General features: G+C 45.7%; 1 protein-coding gene across 1 annotated transcript in view; it reads left to right on the top strand.

Annotated features, from left to right (window-relative positions):
• Positions 1–24,419, top strand: part of Prdm6 (PR/SET domain 6) — a 101,127-nt gene that overhangs the window by 61,913 nt on the left and 14,795 nt on the right. The window contains exons 3-5 of the mRNA XM_075970838.1: positions 5,584–5,711; positions 9,224–9,348; positions 21,149–21,491. Of these exons, the coding sequence (XP_075826953.1) occupies positions 5,584–5,711; positions 9,224–9,348; positions 21,149–21,491 (596 nt within the window). The remainder of the gene's footprint in view (positions 1–5,583; positions 5,712–9,223; positions 9,349–21,148; positions 21,492–24,419) is intronic.

Raw genomic sequence — 24,419 nt, 5'->3', positions numbered from 1 at the left:
ATATCTACTTATACCAAAACACTGACCAGGATCAACACTTTGCCAAATTTGTATCAGAAATGAAGCCTTTAAAATGTAATGCCATGTTTCCTCCCATTATCTTTGCTTCTGAAGGCCCCTCTCTAAGGTTTCCAGAGATCCTTCTCATGCAGGGCTTCAGAGTTTGGCTGGTATATTTACATATGATTCCTATACAACATGTACTGCCATAACATACACTAGAGTGTTATTTTGTGTATTTACATATGCTTTCTATACATTGCTTCTTCATTTTTTCCCCTGGTTTTTCAAGACAGGGTTTCTCTGTAGCTTTAGAGCCTATCTTGGAACTAGCTCTTGTAGACCAGACTGACCTCGAACTCACAGAGATCCACCTGCCTCTGCCTCCTGAGGGCTGGGATTAAAGACATGGGCCACCACCTGTCTGCTTTCTATACATTGCAATGGATACTGCCATAACATACACTAGAGTATTATTTTATATATCTACATTTGCTTTCTATATATTGCAATGGGTACTGCCATACATACACTGCTTAGAGTGTTGTTTTGTATCTCTTAAAAACTGGTAGCATAATAGTTTGCAGTTTCTCACTCAACATTGTGTTTTTAATATTTGTCTCCTAATACAGAGATAAGTTATTAATTTTAAATGTATTAAACAAATGGTTTTTGGATGGTGTAGTAATAAGGGCAGCGGCAGGGCTATGTCCCCAAAACCCCAGCCGCCTGCCCGGCTAGCTTATGCCCCGAAATAATTACACGGACACTGTATTCATTTAAACACTGCTTGGCTCATCTACCTAGCATCTTCTAGGCTAACTCTCCCACCTGGACTAGCCCATTTCTTATCATCTGTATAGCACCGGTCTTACCGGGAAGATTCTAGCCTAAGTCCATCCTGGGTCGGAGCTTCATAGCGTGTGTCTTCCCTGGAGCAGGTAGCATGGCGTCTCTCCTACGTCTGCTCCGGAGAGGAGAGCTGTCGAGTCTGCCCTCACTTCCTCTTCCTCCCAGTGTTCTGTTCTGTTTACTCCTCCCACCTATCTCCTAACCAATGAGATGGGCCAAAGCAGTTTCTTTTAATTTAACCAATGACCTTCCTCCATCAGGATGGATCTTCCAATGACAACAGCTTCCATTATTTTTAATTCTTTTTTTAAATTTATTTATTTTTATTTTATGTGCATTGGTGTTTTGCAATGGGTTTCGGGTCTCCTGAAATTGTAATTACAGACAGTTGTGTTGGGTCTCCTGGAACTGGAATTACAGACAGTTGTGAGCTGCCATGTGAGTGTTGGGAATTGAACCCGGGTCCTCTGGAAGAGTAGTCGGTGCTCTTAACTGCTATGCCATCTCTCTAGCCCCCTCTAAGTCTTTGTTATTCCAAATGGTTCATCAGTGAATACCTTTGAAACCCTCTCTCCGATTCAGCAGAATTGCACTGGAGTAATTTCCTGGATGTAAAATTGCTAAGCCATAGGAAATAAACATTCTCAAACTTATCGAGGTTTTATCAAAGTGTCCTCCAAGGTGACTGTTCCATAGTACACGTCCCTCTGGCAACAGGGGAACTGGCTTTTGCCTAAGAAATACTAAATGATCCATTCTACAGTTCAGAGTCTCCATTACAGAATTTACCCCTCCCACTCCGCACTCCCTGACCAGGTGTCCTATCTGTTTCTTCTCATGCAGTTTTCCTATCTTGAGAGGTTTTTTTTTTTTTTGCTTCACATTAAAAAAGAATAGAGAAAATATTAAAACGTTCATTCAGAATAAACAGCACCCTTTCTGGCAAAATTGCTGTGTTAGGTGTTTTTACAGAATGAATCTTTCTCTTAATCCAAAGTTAATGCCCATGCCTTTATGCTCACCATTCGAATGAATAAACAACTTGACCTTTCCAACATTTTCACAGGTCCTAGGGGAGTTGTCTAAACACTTGGAGCATTTAAAAAAAATTTTTTTCTGCTTATTTAAAAATCTTTCAGAAGATAGATAATAAGAACCAGTAATTTTTGGTCTTGGCATAGTTCATCTTCCAAATTCCTTGGGTTTGGGGCAGGGGAGGCTATCAGGTATCCATCTTAAAATATCATGTTAATATCCCACAAACATGGGTGTCAGTTCAACCTCGTAGAACAACTTCCTGTACTTGGAGCTGGAGCTGCTCCTCTGGGCTCCTGCAGTTGCTAAGTCTCACTTGGAGTTCCTTTTAACTTCTTTCTGCCTAGAAGAGAACAGCTGCTGTCTGGGAGATAAGCTACGTACAGATTTTGTCTCTTAACCAAGCTTTTAAATGTTACCAAAGCTACCTGACCATAGCGAGCAACCGAGTGCCCACTTGTAACTGCATCTCTTAGGGATGTCCTTAGTTTCTGTTTAGCTGCCAACATTTGCACAGCCCTCTCCCAAGTCATGCCCTTTGTACTAAAGAAAGAACATAGGCATCAAAATTTTCTGGCTCATTTTGGCTCTTGCAAGAAAGGTTGCCTTTAAATGTTGACTTTTAACAGCACAGACCACAAAGAGCTCAGAGCTGTCTTGAGGCAAGTGCAAAAGCCCTGAGTTCTGGGTTCCCAGGAACCCCCAATCAGTGTGGCAAGGCCCCCTTGAAGAACTCCATGCATATTTGATGACCTGAAATGTATAACATTTGTGAAGTTTTGTTTGGTTTTGTTTTCTCCCAGAGGTGTTGTGCCCACAGGCCTAGTTAGATCTATTTTTTAAGCATTACAATGGCTACAGTATAGATAATACCTTAGAGCTCCTGTAAGGAAGAAGGCTCAAGGGGCTCTTGCCGCATTTCCTGTGTGAAAGGGTTATCATTTGAGGTAGGGTGCTAACAGTGGGGAGGGAGGCCATTAGGAAGGAGATTTGCTGGGTCTGGTGGTAGCTGTGCTTGGAAGCCTGAGAGCAGAGTCAAGGCCAGATGAGTTGTGTTCACCCCTAGGGCGCAGTCAGGAGACTGAAGGTGTCCAGCATCATCTCAGCTTTGTGTGAAATACTGTAATCAGTATTGGCCAAAGCCCGGAAAGTCAACTTCCTCCCGCATACTGCTTTGGAATACTTCCTGATACATGGTGATCTACATTTTTCTTCCAGTCAAGTAGGAGGCAAAACTGTGGTTTCTTTGTGGACATATCTATTTACAGAAATTGATGCTGACACACATTTGTAGCAGGAAACCTGTTTCCACTCATTTCAGGTTAGACTTGGGCACACGTAGTGTTCAGCTGAGCTCACACACAGGCTGGGCTGGGCTCTTTTACCTATGGGGTTAGCATCGCTTAGTGCTGAGGATCCAGGCTGGGAGCAGTAAAGAGGACCGTTGGGCACACTTTTTAGGATGTTCTGTAGTATTTATCACCAGCAGCTAGCTATGCAAGATATCTTTGTAAGGAAAGGGAAATAGGATTTCATCAAGCAATTTTACTCCACTAATCATCAATAGTGGTGAGGATAGTTTTGTTCAATCTCTCTGGCTTTGACAGCAGGCTCAAGGGTGAGATTTTTTTGAATGTTGCTTGACTGACTGTCTTAACAACAATGACAAAAAAAACGACACAACAACAAATCAATTAAGTGTAATGTAATCTAAACAATTAGTGGAACATCATCTAAAGGCAACCTCAACATGTCTGCCTTTAGCTTGCTGCTCAGCAGACGGATCGACCACGTAATGTATTTTCCTTTTCTGCTCTTATTCCGAAGCAAGGAATGGGAAGGAGTATTTCGCCCCAGCTGTAACACAGTCCAGGACCTTGTCCTTCCTTTCGGGCTGAGTTGATTATCAGTTGTGACGGTCCTGGTATGGCTATCCAGTCCGAAATCCACAGATGTTTGTCTTTATTGGATTAATGTTTTCCTTTTATTGGCGGGGGCAGTGGAGAGGTTGGGGGAGGAGACTGAATATCAGAAAAACCAGGGGGAGTATTCAGTTGCGTGGACAGAAAAGAAAACTCACCCCCCACACAGCCCAGGGCCCTCCAGACTAGAAACACTGATCTGACTTAGCAGGAATGGCCACACAATGAGGTTTCCTCTGGAAGATTTATTCTGTATGTTTACTTGGAGAAGAAAAGCGGGGGGGGGGGGGGGCTCAGAAAAAGAGGTGTGGCTTCTCGGGATGCTCTGGGGGAACCCCTCAGCAGCTCCCAGGAGGCTGTACTGACTATTCAAAATATACTTGGTTCTCCCAATGCCGTTCTAAGGTCTGTACTCCTAAGAAACTATTTGTGTGTATGTGCCTGTGTAGGTGTGTGTGTGTGTGTGTGTGTGTGTGTGTGTGTGTGTGTGCTCACCTGTCTGTGAGGACAGGGGCAGGTGGGGGTCAGAGGTTAACCTCCCATGTTGGTCCTCAGGAGCCATCTTCCCTGTTTGGTGGCACAGGGTCTCTTACTGGAATCTGGAACTCATCATTGTGGCAGGCTGATAGTTCACCAAGCTCCAGGGATCTGCCTGTCTCTGCCTCCCCCACAGGAGGATTGCAAGCTTGTGCTACCACGGCCAGTTTTTCATGTGGGTGCTGGAGATTAAACCCAGGACCTCCCATTTCTGCAGGAAGCACATTGCCAGCTCAACTATCTCCCCAGACCTCCCAAGGAACTCCTGAACTGCCTTGTGCTTCCTGGCTGCCTCCACGTCTGGGGAGAGCTTAGAGAATGGCTGTTTATTGGCTATGTAACTGCCTCATCCCCGCCTCCTGCTTATCACATCATGCAAAGTTCCTGGAACCACAGTGGATTCTGGAGGGGCACTAATGACTCTGCTTTCAACAATCACTGGGTGCCTAGCCATGCTGCTCGAATCAGGATTTAGGGAGAGGGTATCCTGAGCTTATTGACTAGTTTGAAGTGGGTTTTCTTTTCTTTTTCCTATCTTGAGGAATCTGCTAGGGTTGAACCTAAGACAACGATGGTGAAAGTGACTTTGGTTGAGAAATGTAAACTCCCTAGGAGACCGCTGTTTTCTCTTCCCCTCTCTGGGGATGTTTTCAGATGACTCCTCCCTTAAGGGCTTCAGAGACCTCTATCTCCTATGAAGGGACAGTCCCCCCCCCCCTTTTTTCCATCCCAGAGTCTGTTTCCACCAGTCCTCTACAGTTCTACAGTTTCCCAGCTGCCTTTTGCTGGGGGTCACCCAGCTCGGCGGACGGACAGTGACTGCCTTCCTCGGATGCTTTGGGATAGATGCATGCCGGAGGGCCTTTTAAGTGCCTGCTCCAATCATGTCAGTGTGGCCTCTCCTTTCAGCTTGCTCTGTTTATCCAGCAGTTCATTATTTAAGACTAGCCTGTCAAAATAGGTTAAATATTCTTTGGGAAATATGGTCACATCCTTGAGATACCACAACTATGTTTAATACAGGGAAGATTGGCTTGATAAGAGAAACGTGATCGACTTGCCTCACCAGAAAACATTTTCCTGTTACCCTCGCCGAGTTTCCACAGCCATCAATAGGCACCAGCAAACCCGAGGACCATAAATCTCCACAGCTGACACGGAGAGACATCAAGGGAAACAGGGAAAATGATTGCTGATGATTCGTTCTAACTACTTGACCTTCTGACCTCTTCTCCAGATATATGATCAAGATGGGACACTACTGCACTTTATTGATGGTGGGGAGCCTAGTAAGTCGAGCTGGATGAGGTATATCCGATGTGCAAGGCACTGTGGAGAGCAGAATCTAACAGTAGTTCAGTACAGGTAAAGTATGTCTTGATTTACCGCTGGAGCCCGTGGGCTTGCACGTGCGAACTTAGGCTTGCTGCGAAGTGGTTGCAAACATCCCGCAGAACCCCATAGAGATCTGGTTTTCCATGCCGAGTTGCTGAAGTGCCTTAGTTCCAGGGGCAATAACAAGGGTGCTAGCGGATGCCCTCTCTGACTCTGTACACAGGCTGAAGTTACTCTACGCCTTCGCTTGAATGTCCCTAGGGACCAGAATGAGTTTGGCAGCCCCACCTGCTTGGGGTTAATCCCCCAGCAGATGTGAACGCGCGCGCGCACACACACACACACACACACACACACACACACACACACACACATTTAAATGGAACTTGGAAACTCAGTTCCAGCTCTGTTCCTTTCAGTTTCCATCAGTCTGTCTCTCAGAGAGAGAGAGAGAGTTAGGTTCATTTGGACCAAGGTCTGGAGAACCAAGAACTTAATCTTCCAAAGCCGGCCATGCTCAGACCCGGCACTGAGACGCTGCGACCTCTCCTGCTCTCTCAAAAGTTTCCAGAGCATCTGGGCCTGGCCCCTTTGATGATTTCAGCTGTGTTCCAGGTGATGTGGTGGCTTCAAATTAAAGAAAAGAAGCCCCACCCCCACCACTGTTCCCTAAGAGGAATGGGCAGCGCCCCAAAAGTGACAGATCCAGGGAGAGGTAGCTGCACTTTCCAGAGTCTCACAGGGATAGAGCAGGAAGCCCCCCCCCCTTCTCCATGCACCTGCTGGCCCCACCCCCTGTTCCTAAGGAAGGCTGGAACCAAGATGAGAAGGCAGAAACAGACTGAACAGAAAAACAGCCCCACCACTAAGCCTTCTCCTCTCAGAATCCCTCGAAAACATGTGCGGTATAAATATATGAGCTCAGTTATAAACAGCCGTGTTCCCTTCAGAGTCAGAAGCAACTGTTTAGCTTTATTGGGCACCACAGACACATCAAAGCCGAGAGCCTTGTGTCGGCAACTTGGAGTTCTGCCTGGAGCTATTTATTTTCCTTTTTTTTTTTTAAGTGAAGTTTTTTTCTTCTTCTCTCTCTCTCTTTAAATTTTTCTTTATAGCTTAGAGGTGTACCAATCTGGCTTGCTTGCTCCCTGAAGGTCTCCACTTCTCAAAAGAACCTACTTGGGCAGTGTCTAACTCATTGCCTGGGTTCCCCCAGTTTTATTAAGTAACGGTTTACGTGAAAGAGTACAGGAGGCTGTTTGGTTAACACCGGTGCACACCCAGCAGCGCTCTGTGTTTGCTATCGGGAATTTTCTAGACAACCCTGAGCTCCACAATCAGCAAAGGTTGTGCTTGTCCAGTCAGCAAGAGATAGTTTGGCCACTTCTCCAAAACAGAAATACCAAGGGAACTGTTGAGGCAAACTCTAAATTTGGGACAAGAACCCCTCAGGGGAGAGGAACATGAGTAAGCCATTACCTATCTGTCGATATTAAGTGGATTTTACAACTCTCCTTTCATGAGGGCGCTGAAGCTACAAGCTCACTCTCAGCCGATCTGTTTTGGATTACCGCAGATCTTTATACAATGAGCTACAAAAACACAATTTAAAAAGAAAAAAACTGGCATCCATCACTAGTGACCACGTCCAAAAGTAAGAAAATAGAAAAGTTGGACCCCAAAGAGCCAGCCTAATTTTTATTGTACATGAATGTCCTCTTCACAAAAAGTCAGCTGGTTTAAATTCATTCTGTTATGATTTGTAATATCTAAATGGAATTTTCTTCAAAGCGCCCTTGATTGATTGACCCTTAGCTGAACGTTTTGTTTTTATTTTGAGGCTGACAATAATGTTTGTTGGCATGTGTTCTGCTTCAACTGCGTTGGGACGCCATGAAGCTATCTTTATGAGTCATCCAACCACAATACTAAATACATGTCAGCAAAGGAAATATTATCTGAAAAGGGAAAAATCCCTTTGATGTGCTTCAGCATGCAGGGATTTCTGCAAGCTTTGGAAGCTCAGGGTGCTTGTCAGGGATGGTGTACGCTTACACATTTCCCCCCCTCTTTCGGCCTACTCTGTGCCCCAGAAGACCACCCATCGCTCGAAAACAGTTCTGCTCTTTCAGCGGCAAAGTGTGTCATTTGGTTTTAGCACATTCATTTGCCGGGCGCTGTGTTTACACGAAGGGAAGGCAAACCCAGAGATGAAATGTTACAAGGGTGAAGTACAAAGTAGACTCAATTTTTCTCAAGTTAGGAGATGTCAGCGATTTATAACACGGTTCCAATTTTGATTTTTTTTTATGCGGCGGTGGAAAAAATTAATAAAATGTGCAGCTCCTAGAGGTGCCAAGGCAGGAAGGGCAGCGAGGACTGGACGAGCGGCTGGAGTTTTTGTCAGATATTCATAGAATGTTTGGGAAAAACGTTCTGCTTAGCTAGCAGTGCCCTCGTGAGACAGAATGGCAGTAAGTAAGGAAAATAACAAGATAAATGAAATTTTTGCAGCCGTAAGTAAAATATTGAGAATCTGCACTTTTTTTTTATTGATCTTTATGATCCTATTGCCAAGAGCCACTTTGTGGTGACAAAGTATGTTGACAAGTGCATATCTCACTGCCATGAAAAATGTGGAGACAGATTCCCCTTATGTCTGCAGTGTTCTACAAGGGACAAATTACGCTGCTGCAGCCAATTCCTTACAGAAAGGCGGAATTTAAGGCCCACCAACCCTAAAACACTTTTATCTGGAACTTGAGGCTAATATTTGTAACAATCCTTCATTGAGAAAACCGGTCTGGACACCCTCATTCTTTTCAAAAATCTGTAGATTTTTCTTAACGGCACCAAAGCTGCTGCTATAAAAGATGCTTATTTCTTAGAACCCTCACTCCATCACCCTGGGTGTAATCTTTCAGCCCAAGGAAAGTGCTCCTCTTGTATTTATTGAATTTCCATCCGTCTCACACAAGAGGGCTTTTCTCTTCTCCTACATCAAACTTTAAGGGGTGGGAGGGGGGAGCAGGTGGGAGGGTTTTATCTTTCTTCTCTTAGTCCTTATATTATTAAAAGTTGCTTTATTTTATTATGAATTTTTGGGGACTCCCAACATCACAGTGACAGACTGACTACCTGTAGTGCTTTCTCTTCAAATAAGAAATAAATAAAACGTAAATTAATTTTCTAATGTGGTTGGGCAGCCCTCACTGCCTATGTAGTAGCCACTGGGAAGAATTTTCTAGTTATCGTGAGAGAGAATTTTTTTTTTTAATGAACTTTTCCTTCCCTGCTGTCTCCTGGGCCATATATCTGTCTCCCCAAGACCCTCTGTGAAGGGGCCCTGTGGAAATAAATACATTGTTTATCACACTGAGTTACAGGCTCTCCTCGACGGCTTGGGATCAGAAGGTGGGTGTAGATTTATTATAAACTGTTTAGGTGGAGCTGGGCAGAATGTTTGGGGGACAATAAAAATGCGGTGGGGACCTATGAGCATTACGTCTGACTAAGATGGGTTTTCTTTTGTTTTTAAATAGGTCGAATATATTCTACCGAGCCTGTATAGATATTCCCAGGGGCACCGAGCTTCTGGTGTGGTACAATGACAGCTATACGTCTTTCTTTGGGATCCCCTTACAATGCATTGCCCAGGATGAAAACTGTAAGAACCTACTTTAGTTCTGAATTCACACTAAAAACGTACCTGTTTCGGAGGGAACTTTTAAAGAATGCTTTTTGAAACTTCTTTTTGAATGTGGTTCACTGTGATACGTAAAGCAAACATGCATGGGTCATTCCACCGCTGCTTCCTTTCCTGGCCAGCTCTTTGCCTGTTCACAGTTTCAAAGCCTTTGCCAGACTTTTAAAGAATTGCTGACAAAAAAAAAAAAAAAAAAGGGAAGTCAGCTAGTCTCTAGTGAGTACCCACTCTGTGTCTGCTTCTAGGTTTGCTGCTTTAAGAGGGGAAGCGCCAGGGTCTCTGCTCTGAAGGGAGACAGTCTTGTTGGAGTCACATGCTAAACAAAACTAACAAAGCAACATCCCTCAGTGGAGACTATCTCCTCGGCAGCTGTTTGGGTGTGAATGAGGAGAGTCAGTCGTTAGAGGAAAAGGCTGTGGAATTGGTGTCTTTCTAAGTTTTCTCATTTAAAATTATGTCTAGAACCACAAAATATTTCTCCTATCATTGTTATTCTGCTAACTATGACCTTTGAAACAACAATAGGATATTTAGACTGGTGGGAACTTGAAGCAACTTCTACTTGATCGTCTTCCAAACTCAAGTATCGATGCTTGGGCAACCGTTCAGGTGATGTCCATATTTGGAACAGATTTAGGCAGTCCCAGGGTGCACGGGGGAGAACACTAGTTTCAGGGGCGCTGTCTTTTCCTGTCGCTAAGCTGACTCATCTGTGAAATGATAATTGGATATGCTGCAAGAGAGAAACAGAGACAACAGATGGATTTGTGGATGGGTGGAGAGCTTCGTCTTGGAAGGAGCGGTCCTTTCCTACTTCTGTCTCAACTCTCTCTCACGCACTCATCCTCCGAATGCCCTCGCTGCTGCTCAGCACAGTGCCGACCTTGTTTTTCTTGTCTTTGATTCCGTTGAAAAACAGAACATCTTTACAGAGCACACGAATACCAACTTCTCTGTTTTCTGCCCTAATTCAAACCAACCTCAAATGAAGACGTGTATCTTGGCATCCTCCTGACTTGTGGAGTTTCCCCAGAAGTTGTTCTTTCTGCTGTGATAGACCCTGCTGTGTTAGAGGGAGTGTCTGTTTCCAGGGGAGCAATCCCCATGTGGGACATGGCTGGGTGGCTGGCTTTCAAGCAGACACAAGCATGGAGACCACCAGATTCTCCCTTCTCCAGGATAACACCATTGCTACCTCCCTCACCACAAGAACTAGAACATCTGGGGTAGAGCCATGGGTGTTCTCTGTGCCGGAACCAGACACAAACTCAGCTCCTATTCTGGGAATCCTGCATTGTTTTTTCTCTTTCCTCCTTGACTATAACCTGCTATAGACCGTGAAGATACTATGTTGTATTGAGGAATGTGTAGTGTAAGCCCATGACGGCCCACGGCACTGATTTACAGCTTATAGTTCAGTCATTGATTCCTGTATTTATTGATCACCTGCTAGGGGCCAGTCTTCACTTCATTTAGGTGCCATCAATGCAGAAGAAAGAAAACAGTCAAGAAGTCCTACCCTCATGGAGCCTCTCTCTAGGAACAAGGTGTCATAAATATGTAATTAAATATTTACATATTTACACAGGTGGTGGTGTATTGTGGAGGTACTGAAGCAGGAAGGGACAGTGTGCTAGGTGTTTGGGGCTGTAGATGTAGGGAACGAATTGAAGGAGTCCCCACTGGCAAGCTAGGCTTTAACCAAAGACTTAAGGAGGTGAGGGAATGAGTCAGACGCTGCTCTAGAGAAGAGCCTGGCAGGCCATTCAACTAAACCCCTAAGAGTTCATTGATGGAAATGTCCCTTAGATGTGGCAGAGCAATCCCAGAAGTTGGCCCAGGTACGGTGGAATGAGTGATAGGCAGAAGATAAGTCATGTATGGGTGAGTGTGTGTGGGGAGCACATATCTGGTCCCCTGTGAGGAACCTGCCTTTTGCTCTGGGAGCCTGGTGCTGAGGCTGGGATGGAGTTTTGAGCAGTAATGCGATGGTCTGACCGAGGTTGTAAGGGGATCCCTCTGTCTTTTGAGTGCAGATTACAACAAGCACAGAGAGGTAGCACTCAGGGGCTCTTGTAGAAACCAGGGGAGAAATGACAGTGGTGTGGACCAACATGGAAGTGATAGAGGAGGCGAGACGTAAGTGGACACGGGGGCTATCTTAAAAGCAAGGCCAACAGCATTTCCTGACATTTTAGTTACCTAGAAAAAGGTGTCTAGGATGGCTGGATCTTCCAGTCTAAGGAGTGACAATTTTCTGAGTTTAGAAGTATGAATGGGAAGTGTGGCATGCTTACTTGACTCTCCGGGTAGGAGTCATATGGTTGTACATTGGTTTCGCCTCACATGGCCATTGCATGCATGGGGGTCCCTGGGGCTGGAGGGAGGGCATTTGACTGCCCATTTGCCATTCCTAGCCAGCGGGCAGGTGGTCCGAGCATACCAAGTAGTGTCCAGATTCAGGGCCACAGTGCCATTAAAAATTCGCTTTCTGGAACAGCACACTGTTTGCGTTCAGCCCTTTCTCCTGCAATTGCACCTGTATGAAGCCTTCTTGAGGATTCTGGCTAGAGTATTAAGTGAACTCTGCCAGGGCACGTTATGCCGTTTCTCTCTCGAAATCAGAGTGCTGTGCAGTCTGTGGCTTCGGTAGAAAAGCTAAGTTGCCCCTTTCAGGGTTCAGTTCCGAGTTCTCAGTGAGGATGAGGGATGTTTAAAGGGAATTAAGTCATTCTTTTGAAAGGCTTAATGGTGACAATGCCTCTTTCTCCTGAGGGTGTTAGGAGAATTTTATTTCACTTCCTATCTCAAAGCCATCTATCTGCCATGTGACTGGCCACCCAAGAAACCCAGCAGAAGGCTTCATCAGATAGTGAGAGGAGAAATATGACTTCAATTGTGATTCTGAGATAGCGCCTCCTTCCATTTGATCACAGAGTGGCCGGGGAGTGCTCTGTGATGCCGATTCTTTATGCTGTGCTAAGAAAATCCTCTCGCGACTTAGACCTGCAGATGTGCGAAGGGGCATGGCAGGGAACTTAGCAGACAGCCTTCCTCACCCTGAATAATTTAGATCATCTCAATGGATCAGCAATTGTAAGATGATTTTTACCTCACCTTGCTGGTCACAAATTCAACTGGGTTTCAAAGAGGAGCTCCTTGAAATCAAAGCCTCGCCAATCAAATGTGCTTCCTTATAGTGCTGCGGGCAAAGCCTGTGTTGCGTGTGTTGGGCTGGGGAGCTGCCTCCGCAGGTAAAGGCACCACCACGCCTGATGGTTCTGCATTCCATCCCCAAAATCTACATGGTGCAAGGGGAGAAGCTGATGCCTGGACGTTGTCCTCGACACTTGTGCATGCATGTACACACACACATATGCACACACATGCGTGCACACACACATCCACACACATATTCACACACACATGGTCATGCACACATACACACATGCACGCGCACATACATCACGAGTGAGTACTCACTTGCGTGGACTCACACACATACACACCACACACAGTTAAAGTAAAGGTAGACTGGATAAAGATGAGGCCTTCTATCACAATTAGGAGATTAAAAGTTATCTCAGACAGATTTCCCTTTGTTAATGAAATTGGTCCTGGATTAAGAAACCCAAGGAAAATGTGACTTCGGTTAGTGAATCGTTCTTATTAAGCACTTTCGGTTATGAAAGTATCATGTTCTCCCCATGTTTCTTTCAACATGCAGCATACACACTTCCCCTTGGTCATGCGCAGTGGGACCTGGGGCATCGTAAGTGCCCCCCTCTGTCAGCAGCACATAGCAGTGGGGCCACTGGGTACATGAACTGCCCGGACGTGCCAGCCAAAGCCGCCTGCGCTGGAAGAGGAGACAGTGCTCCACACAAGCCTCTGGGCTCTGGAAGCAATTCCTACGTTGTTTTCTTTTTTGAAAAAAAAAAACTATAGTTAAAAATGTAAGAGAGCTCCAAAAGGGAGAGCCCCTCTGTCCACTGTGGGTCTTTCAGAGCCTGGAGGAATGCTCCTGTCGACAGATCACATCCGCAAGAAGGGGTGAGGTTGCCCTGAGCTTCCAGTGGGGGATTAGCTCCTGCAGAGTGCAAAGACCAGAGTGGTTCATATTCTTTTCAGAGGAAATTAAAAGAAAAAAAAAAGAAAGGAAAAAACCTGAGCATAAATGTTAAACAAGACTTCCTACTGCTTTTTCTGTCTCCGTGTATGAAGCTGAGGTGGCAGAATGTGAAACTTGATGGCCATGCGGGAGCTGCGCTCAATTAGACCCTGCCTCAAATAGGCCCTCTCCTTCTGGTTCTCAAAGAACAGCAAATAAAAAGAACCACCTCTGCACAGGGCCTTTCATCCCCTCCCTCTACTAACAGAAGGAATCCGGCCTAAGGAGACGCTGCTCAATCCTTTATCTCTGTAACCATTAGGATACCACGGTATCATTCAACCCAACAGCAGTATCTGTGCACACAAGGGCTGAAAGGAAGCGTGGTGGAGTGCAGAAACGCAAGTCCCATCCCCAGCTTTGGAGGACAGAGAAGGTTCATTAGTATACAACTTAAGCATTGAAGTCGCTCATTGAAGGTACCTCTTCGGGTAGCTACAGCAGAGCGGAGGGTGTTAGGTTGAATATGGTCAGAAGCCAGAGCACCTACTCCTACACACAGAGAGACGCTGGGATTGGACTCCTTACACACGTTTGAGTATGGCCAGGTACTATCGTTTCTCTGAATGGAGACGAGCAGAATGTTGACTCCACCTCCGAAAGGCCCAGCAATTGTGCATTTTGAGATGCCATGAAAGCAGTAAATGCCTTGCTATAGCTATAGAATGGTCTAGGCCTTGATTTTTATCCTATCTGCCAGAAATAAAAGTTCCAGGTCAAGAACCTAACACAAAAATTGGCCAAGGCTGGGGAGATGGATCAGAGCCTTGCGAGCTTGAGGACCTGAGCTAGGTCCCTCGGCCCCACTGGAGCTGGGCAAGGCGGCACACACTTGTCACCTCAGAGCTGAAGAGGCAGAGGCAAGTGGGCACATGGGACCTGCTGCCTAGTCAATCTAGCTGAATAGGCAAGTTCCACGGCAATGACCCTGTCTGGGGGTGGGGGGGGGATAGCCAAGTTTGTCCTGTAGTTTCCATGTGCATATGCACACACACACACACACACACACACACACACACACACACACACACTTATCCTAGAAGTCAAGAAACCTGTAGAATTCTAGAAAACACAAAGAAGAAATGGGACACTTGTTCATCTTTATCAGAGGTAGTTAGCTACCCATTGGAAGGGTGACAGCAAAACCTCAGGGAAGAATGGCAAAGGAGGAAGGAAATACTGGAGAGACGCCATTGTCACCCAGGAATGTTGTGTGCCACTCTAGGTCTTGCTAGATGACGTCATCACGCACTCTTCTAGCGCTTGGACGCGTGGGAGGGGCCATCAGATGGGTTTGGCCTTCAGCATCTCCATCAGCATAGCAGAGTCACTGCACCCTTGACCACAGAGCACTCTGAACTGGACAGCGGTCCCCAGGCAGTGACTGGTCGGTGTGGAGGCATAAAGCCTGGCTGTCCTCCCTGAGAGGACAACTCTAAAAACTTGCCAGCCCCCAGCTCATCTGTCTTTAACTGTCCCTGTCCTGCTTTGGTCACTCTCTAACACATGGTGACCCTCCAAAGACTCCCCAGTAACGCTCTCGCACACAGAACTCCACACTGGATCTCGATAGGCAAAGAGGTCTCCACACAGATCTCCAAAATCTCCCTCTCAGAGTCCATTTCTGTAGGGATAAGTCCTGCCCCTTAGGGGGCGTGTTCGCCTCGGGCTAATGTTTACCTATAAATCTGGCGAGTGTGCTCTCAGCGCTAGCTCCTGGTCTCTGCAGGAACGGTGGTTCTGTAAGTCTATTTCTCCATTAAAGCTGTATATATTTTTGCAATCTGTCTGCATTCGTTTACGCCGTTACACATTTCCCAGGTACCCTTGGGCCTGTATTTTCTTTTGTGGGGGTCTGTAAGACTTCTGTGACTCCCAGCCTCAACCATGAAATTGTCTTCCCAGCATCCTTCACTTCCATCCCGCATAGGAACCTCGCCCTCAGGGTGTTGGGACTGAAGTCGTCATGTCCATTCCCACAATCTGTCTCTCTCCGTGTAGCTCACAGTGCTCACTTCCAGTCATCCAACTGTGACCTAGACACGTCACTCTCTCTCACCAGGCCCTGTTGTGTGTGTGTTCCTCGTGTGTCTCATCTCTGTCGCCACCATCCCGATCAGGGTCACACGGTCCACTCAGGGATGCACCATGAAGCGACCTCTTTAGGGTCATCGCAGCCAGAGTGAAATCCCATTTATTTGCTTATCTTATTCTAGTTTATCCACTTGTTTTATCAACAGATAGTTTGGGCTCATAGATCAAAGTCCACAGAGTATTACAGACATACAAATCACCAGCCAAGAGATAATGAGGGATGTTGACAAATTCTTAGCTCTTCTTCCAGAAATACATTTTTGCCTCTTCAGGCATCTAAGTACATTCTCCCTTTCTGGGTTTTTTTTTTTTATTCCTATCTTCCATTCAACCGTCTCCCCTCTGTCTCCACTTTTTCAAGAAAGCCTTTGTTGACCTTTAGTTTCTGATCTTCTTGCCTCAGCTTCCCAAGTGACTGGCATCTTAAGTGTTCACAACCGTGTTGGGCTCCTCATCTACTTTTTTTTGCAAATGTGCTGGCAGCATATGGTCCATACTGGTCACCGTGGATTGATGCTACCCTGAAAGCAGGCATCTGGTCTCCTCGAACTCTGGTTCAAAACTCTTTTAGACTTGCAAGGACTCTTCCCTTGAATAAGTAGCTCTTTCATATGGGATGCTATGAGCCCCACGTTGTCTCCATCTCACATACTAACTTGTCTTCAGATAGGATCTCATGTAGCCCCAGCTGTCCAAAACTCGCTGTGTAACTGCGGATGACCCTCGAGCTTCTGACCCTCCTGCATTCACCCCCCAGCGCTGGCTTTAAAGACATGTGCCACCATATGTAGTTTTATGGGCTGTTGGGGATGGGACCTAAGGATTCGCTTCTTCTAGGCAAGCCCTCTACTAACTGAGCTACATCTCCACACCTGGGGTTTTAATTAAAACGCAGCAGGATGTAGTGGCCCATGTCTGTAATCCTAGCACTCAGGAGGCAGAGGCAAGATGGTCACAAGTTCCAGGCCAGCCAGGACTATCTAATGAGGCCTGGCCTCAAACCCCAAATCAAACTAGACTAAGATATTAGTCACCTCAAGACCCCAAGAGTTTAGCCTCGCTAACTTGTTTGTACCTAGTGGGCTATAGAGCTCAGGCCCCCAGCACCTTTCCGGTCCAGCGCAGCTCCCACAGGTGCTGGCAATAACTACCTTTCCCTCCATCCTCAGGTGCGGCCTGCCATCTGTCCCCTCCTTTGCCATGTGGACACATTTTCACATCCTTTAGTGCTCAGGTCCTTCCCTTCACACAGCAGGGACCGGAGGTGCTGCCGTGCCAGCTCCCTCGGCTGACTCTCTCTTCTGCCTGTCCCCACTCTCTCACGTGTCCCTTCAGGGCTCAGATACCCAACTTCCTAGCATCCTTTCTTCCTTGCAGTCCTGGACTACGTCACTTCTAAAGTGCAGGCATTTTCATATTCTAACGCTGCATGTCAATGCCTACAGTTATAATAATTCAATTAATAGAGCTAAAGAATTGAAGCTGAGTGAGTGACTAGAAACACCGGCTTCCTGTCTGTCAGTCTGTCACAGCGCGAGGGACCATGTGCTCTCCTGTCCTGCTACGTGCCCACCAGTCAGTACGGAGGAGACGCTCAGGAGATATTTCACAGGTGGGGTGAAGTAAGACTTGATTGCATGGATGCTGAATTTTCCTCCCCTCAGTATTTAACTATCCAGATGTGACCAGCATCTTAACTATCCAGATAAGTGATAAGCTAATGTCTTTGCTTGGCTCCATCTTTCCAGGCTCTAGACTGCACCCCCTTCCGCTTAATCTTTGTCTTCATAGTCTAAGGAGATTCTGCCGCTCAGCGTCCCCAAACGCAGAAGCCACTTGTGTTTCTGGTTATGTTAGTGAGCTGTCTTCAGGCCTCGTCTAAACCACTTCTCCTGGGTTTCCATGAGGCAGCGTTTCCAAGATATGCCCCCTGTCCCCGGCTGATACATTCTCTTGTTTAGTTAGTGTTTTTTGATGTGGCCAGGGAGGCTGACTTTTGGGAGGATGTTCTGTTTTCAAAACAAACATCTATACATGGAGGGAGGTGTGGACGTGGTAGGGCTCCACAGAGAAGCTGGACTTCAAATATGATCGCTTTGGTGAAAAATCTTCATTCGGTCTCCTCTCTCTTGTAAAATCATGTGCTCAGTTTCATTTAGTAAGACTGAACTGCTTTATAATCACGATGGAGGCGCACGCTTAGGGCGGCATAGGGAGCGTGCTGCTACCTACAGCGGGGACGTGTTTCATATTTGTGTTATGACGTACCAAAAAATAAAATAATAAATGGAGAATAATCTTATTCCAGTCATCTTTATTTTTACTACCCGAATGCTGTTTATTATACTACAGACACATATATCTCTCATTATTTTGGAAATTTTTAGATGTATAAATTTGATTTTTCTTGACATTGATCATTAAACTTATAAAAATCCATGGGCCCATGAATCTGTTTTTTTTTTCTATCTAAAGATTGTGTGGCCTTAAGGATTTAAAATTAAAAAGCTTGGGCCAGGATCACTGCTCTCCCGCGTGTTTACAGTCTCGGTGTTCTACCATCTTTCCTCTTGGCGCTCCTTCGGAGTGGCCCGGCTGGCAAGGGCTCACTGTTGCCTGGAGACCAGCAGTTTCTCTGGGCTTTGCTTTCCCTGGATCAGTGAGGGAAATGCCAAACAAATGGGCTCCAACCTGACCTCTAACGGCGCTCCTGTTTTTATTTTTTATTAAAATTGACAAAGCATCTCCCCTTATCTTTTAGAGCCTGCTTAAGATGTAACACAAAGAAAGTTGTTTTTTTTAAGTCTAAAAAGCGCCCACAAACTCTTCCATATTGCTTTTTGCCTCAGGAGGTCAAATGATACATGTCTTATATATATGAAATATAGACTCTACATAATTTGAATACAGGTATACCCGTATATGTAACATGTATTGTTTGGTATATATGGCTCAGACGCAAAGCACTGTACAACCCATAAAGTGGTCTTCCTCTATTTGAAATACAGAGCAGAGAAGTTAGAGATAGGAATCAAAAATGAAATTTGCCGGAACTTAGCTACAGACAATAGCTAGGGCTATCCTTCACTGACATGTCATGCCAAGCAAACCTCTGGGTGCTGTTGGGCTACTGCTTTGCCACCTGTAGTGAGGGAGGGTCAACTTAGTCAGTGATTCTGCCCCGACTTCACCTCAAGCCCCTCTGGGAGACTCATTTAATTTCTAAAAACGCTCTGTAAAACTACTGCTGAGTAGCCACTGAGCAGTGCTCCAGGGCCGTCCCGGACATGGAGCGTCTTGTCTGGGCTGAGACGAGCTCTGCTTCACTTACCGTAAGGAGGACTGCTCCCTGTGTTAGATTTGTTGATTCTCTGATTCTGTAGAACCTCAGGTGACACCGCCTTTTGCATGTGTGAGCCACCTGTCTCCTTCCAGAGCTTCCTGGTTCCCATGCCTCTGTGGCTGTCTTCTAGAGCTGAGTGTGCTCTTCTTGTCAAGGAAGTTTAGCCACGGCGGTGGTGAGGAGGACACAAGGGCTTCCGGTTTGTTTCCTGCCATGGTTCTGAGCTAGTGGCCGTATTGGCATCTGTAGCAGGCATGGCTTTGTTTCTTCCCATCACCAATCTTTGCCAATCATCTTCAAAATTTTGCATATATTTGGACAAGGTCTTTCACTGTGTTTCCCTGGCTGGTCTAGAACTTGTCATGCAATCAGGCTGGCCTAGAACTCACAAGAACTCACAGAGATCCACCTCCCCCAGTCCCCGAGTGCTGGGATCAAAGGTGTGTGCCATCATTCACCTTAACCTCCTGACTACTGTACTACTGTATGGTCTCTTTGACTCCTGAAATGACCAATAATTTTTACATATATATATATATATATATATATATATATATATATATATATATATATATATATATCAGAGTAGTTACTTTTTAAAAAGGTTAAGCCTTTTGCATAGATTTGAATCACCTTTAGACCCATGGAAAGACCAGTTAATACTTGATAAATGTTGCTAACACAGTAAGATATTGAAAAAAGAAGCCAGGAGTAGCGGCTTCCACCTGACTGAAATCCTAGTACCGGGGAGGCCAAGGCAGGCAGAGCACTTTGAGTTTAAGGCTACTGAATGGTACCCTGTCAGAAGTAAAATGGAGTGAAAATTTAAAGGCACAATAAACTTCAAGGATTTAGATTTCTCGCATAAAAAAACCTTTTATTTTACAGGTCCTCCTTCTGTTCCACTGTCCCTCCCAGCAAGAACCATCTCCCTCCTTCTAATCTCGCCTTTTCCTGCCCCGAAAGAATGGTGACTGTGGTTGACATCAGGCCCTGTGATGAACTCTTTGATACCACACCTTAACTTCCTTCAAGGCCACGGAAGGATGAGGACACCACGCCCCAGGGCTCTGTTGCTAGGGGGTGTTGGCCTCTTCCCCAAAAGCCACTGATGCATTAGCTCACTCAGTCCTCAGAGTGACCACTTCATGCTTTCCCAGGCACAACGTCGTGGGGTTGGGTGATGCTCCCTTCCCCACAGTCACCATGCCAGGAAATAGAGTCTAGGCTGTTTCAATCACTAAGCCGGGTGCCTATTATTTATAGAACTATCGCTACCACTGTCCTGACTTTACCTATGGGGAAAGAGGCTCCAAAGGGTTTAATGAGTTGCCTAAGATCGCCATCGTTAATGAAAGTTAGAGCCAAGACAGGAGCCTGGACTGTCTTGATGTCAGAACTTCAGCTTCAAGCATCACAGCTGTTTTCAGCCCCTTGCTCTATCCATCTGTCCATCATGCCTCTCTCCAGCCCTCCCTGAAAATCTCTGGAAATCTTCTCAGTGGACTTACCCCTGCTCTGTTCGAAACCAGCCTGCGTGTATCACCTGGGTCTTAAATAGTGTTCAAAGTCAATTTAGGGCACTTGGATGTCTGTCATTTCCCTTCCTCCCCAACACTATACCCACGGTAGCCAGAATCCCACACCTGTGGTGGCAGCCCATTTCCCTTACTCGGCTTCTCCTGTCTCCTGGTAGCTCTTCTTCTCTTAGCTCTTCAGTCAGCTCCATGGCTAACACCTGATTTGTTTTGGAAAGGCCTGGTAGGAGTCCTTGGCATCCCCTTCCTAATGCAGTGGGACCCACCATTTCTGGGCACCACCGGCTCACCCTCTGTCTCTTATATCTGAAGGTCTCTAAGCAGGATGCAGTGTGGAGTCCCATATATCTCGAGTCAGAATTGTGTGAACGTTGAAGGCAAAGGGCCTACCAGAACAGCACTGAGCATATACTAGTTGCTTAATAAACTGGCATTGGATGAGTTATTAATTTGTGATAAGCCTGGTTTTCCCTTCAAATGGCCTTATTATACTAATTTGGGGGCCAGAAAAACACAATTTTGCATGCTTGTTAAATAGGGATGTTTTGAAGTATGTGCTATTGTGTTTATTTAAGGGCTGGTGAAACTGACTTTCTGCTACTCTCGCTGTTCCAGTGAACGTCCCTTCCACGGTAATGGAAGCCATGTGCCGACAAGACGCCCTGCAGCCCTTCAACAAGAGCAGTAAGCTTTCTTCCTCGGGCCAGCAGCGTTCAGTGGTTTTCCCACAGACTCCCTGCAGCAGGAATTTCACCCTCTTGGATAAATCTGGGCCCATCGAGGCGGGATTTAACCAAATCAACGTGAAGAATCAGCGGGTCCTGGCGAGCCCGACCTCCACCAGCCAGCTGCACTCGGAGTTCAGCGACTGGCACCTCTGGAAGTGCGGCCAGTGCTTTAAGACTTTTACACAGCGCATCCTGCTGCAGATGCACGTGTGCACACAGAACCCCGACAGGTGAGGCCCAGGGCATCCCGCAGCACCTTGGGGGAAAGCCGCTGCTTAGAGCTGCCTGCCCAGCGCAGGCTGGAAGGTCGCACCCCGAGTTGTGTTAGGCCTCAGCGGGTGCCGCCAACGTTTGTGAAGATTGCACAGACAGGTTGGTGGCTGCTGAGAGGCTTCTGCACTCACTACCCAAACAGTAACGTCCAGGTTGAAAAGGGAGCAAGAGAGAAGGAACGTTTATGAATATCAGGGGTGGAAAATGAGGTCAGGATAATCAGAATCCCCTCTGTCTTCCAAAGATAATATAGCTGGCTGCCGGCCGGCTGTCGCAGGCATTTCAGAGTTCACCTCCAGTGTGCCGTGAGTATGAACTTAATTAAGTACTAAGAGGTAATGAATTGGAATTTTTTGCTTAGTACTATTTTTCTTCGGAGCATGCAAACCCATAAATCCTGCAAACCTGTCAAAAGGAAATACCCACTCGGCTAGTGATGTGGAGGAAAACAGATGCCACTTATTCAATAAACTAATATCCACACAGAAGAAAAATGTTGACTAGATACGTCAGAGTCAAAGTTGGTTTGAGAGTTTGTCAATACGGAATTTTATGGCCATGAACTGAGGATGAAATTTAGCTGAACAAGTGAATTAAAATTTCAGGTACTCTGACGAGTGGCCCAGTAGATATAATGGAACTATTATTTATGAATCAAAACTGGTTTATTTGACAGTCTTGATCGCTGGGAGCGCAAAAGACAAAGATCAAATTAATTCAATAGGAAGGCTGTCTCTGTTTTATCTCTCCTTCACGTCCTGCGAGAACTTGATTAAAACCAAAATATCCAAGAACAGCCTAGAAAAAAATTCACCTGGAATATAAAAGTGAGAAATAACTCTGCGTGCTAGGATTGGGCATCTGGAAGCAGGGTGTCTGAATTGTTTACTTAATTTTGCCACTCATTAACCCTAACAAAGCAGGTCACCTGACTTGCTGCCTTCTAATGCACACACTCAGCTCCTCCCTCTCAGCTCTGCAGCATACAGCAGTGTGCCTGGGAGATCCGAGATCAGAGTAAAGGGCAAGGGGGTGGGAGGGTGGCAGAAGGGGTGGGTATATTCTAATCTTAGATTCAGGGCATTTGGACACCTTTACATCCGTGCCCATTTCTATTTGTGTCATTCTAGAATCTGGTTGCTTAGCCTCAAGCATTACTGTAGCTAATCAAGATGGAAACATTTACTTTAGTGTAAAGGCATCTGAGTCTAGCTGCTCCCAGCGCCCTTGCGCTGTGGAGGTAAAACATAAAAGTTGGAGTGTGGTTTTTTTTTTCCTCTCCCATGCAGAAAGGCTTTTCTCAGAAGTTAGCAGGCATACATATAGCCCCAATATGTGTCCTTCTTAGCTTACACATCATTTTAAGACCAAAGATGCATTTAAAATCTCCTCATAAAAGGACTACTGAGAACTCAAGAACAATGGCAATGAGTTTTTGATCCTACTGTACGTACTGGCTTTGTGGGAGCCTAGGCAGTTTGGATGCTCACCTTACTAGACCTGGATGGAGGTGGGTGGTCCTTGGTCTTCCCACAGGGCAGGGAACCCTGATAGCTCTTTGGGCTGACAAGGGAGGGGGACTTGATTGCGGGAGGGGGAGGGAAATGGGAGGCGGTGGCGGGGAAGAGACAGAAATTTTTAATAAATAAATAAATGGAAAAAATCTCCTCATAAAAAGTGAGTTCAGGTGTAAGGGTGTGTTATTTGCAAAGGACTGTTGTGATACTGTAGTAAAGTGATCATGCACAGTAAGTTTGAAAAAAGGGTCCTGAAGAGATGGCCCAGTGGTTAAGAGCACTGGCTGCTCTTCCAGAGGACCTGGGTTCAATTTTTAGCACTCCAGTGCCAGGGGATCTGACAGCATCACACCAATGCACATAAAATCAATTTAAATAAGCTTTTAAAAAAGAATCCTGTCCTTAACTTGCTTGCTTACGAGGATGCCAACAGTATAGGGGTGACACTCATTGGGCATTCCTTTTAAAAAGAAAAAAAAAGCAACCCATGACAAAGTTTCTGTCTTTTTGGGTGTGATAGGATTTCACATGCGATCTCCCAGAGGCCATGTAGATGTTCTGCAGTAAATAGATACTTTATAACAACAGTCTGTTTAGTGTGACCTGAGGTATACCCAGAAAATCATGTGCATGGTTTAAGTCTCTCTAAAGTTTGTCCTGTAAAATACTAGCACTGTAATTTAACACATCTATAAAAACTATCTAAACAATTAGCTTAGGTGAACAAAATACCTCCAGGGGAGATTGTTAAGGTCAGCAATGATTGTAAGCAAATTTAGTGTGGCTGGTAAATCCCCAGGTGGAATGAAAGAAACCCTGTGGGTTCTTGATTCTTCCCTGCACTCTGTTTGTGAACACTGAGAGGTAGTTGCCATCAGTCATTCATAAGTTAAAGTTACGAATACCATGACTTGAGAAAAACCAGACTCTTTGAAGGCAGCGTAATACAGTACAATGTTTCTTAGTAACAATGCGGGGGGGGGGGTTGAATTATGTCATCAATCTGAGACCATTTTTGAAGATGAAAAAGAGGGAGATGCCTAGTCTTTTTATCTATTAATTTTATTCTAGATGAATAATTTATTTTTATCCTATAGGACTTTGGAGACAGGGAGATACCTTCCAACATTCCTAACCACACAAGGAAAAAGCTAAATCAGAGCAATGTCCAGAACTCCATAAATGTGATATGGACATCACGTTTGTTCAGGATGGTTGCCAAATTTGGAAACTTACCTGTTCCGTGTGTGGAGACACACCACTGCATACATTCTTTGGTGACTAGCTTCACAGCTGAGCATTTGTCTTTGGTGATTTGTGCTCACTCATCCGTAGCCAGATGTCCCTCACACCTGTGTAGAACCCCTC

This window comes from Microtus pennsylvanicus, chromosome 4 (genome assembly GCF_037038515.1).
Source record: "Microtus pennsylvanicus isolate mMicPen1 chromosome 4, mMicPen1.hap1, whole genome shotgun sequence".
Classification (NCBI taxonomy): Eukaryota; Metazoa; Chordata; class Mammalia; order Rodentia; family Cricetidae; genus Microtus; species Microtus pennsylvanicus.
The sequence above is the reverse complement of the archived record's forward strand: the minus strand, read 5'-3'. Positions and strand labels throughout refer to the sequence as shown.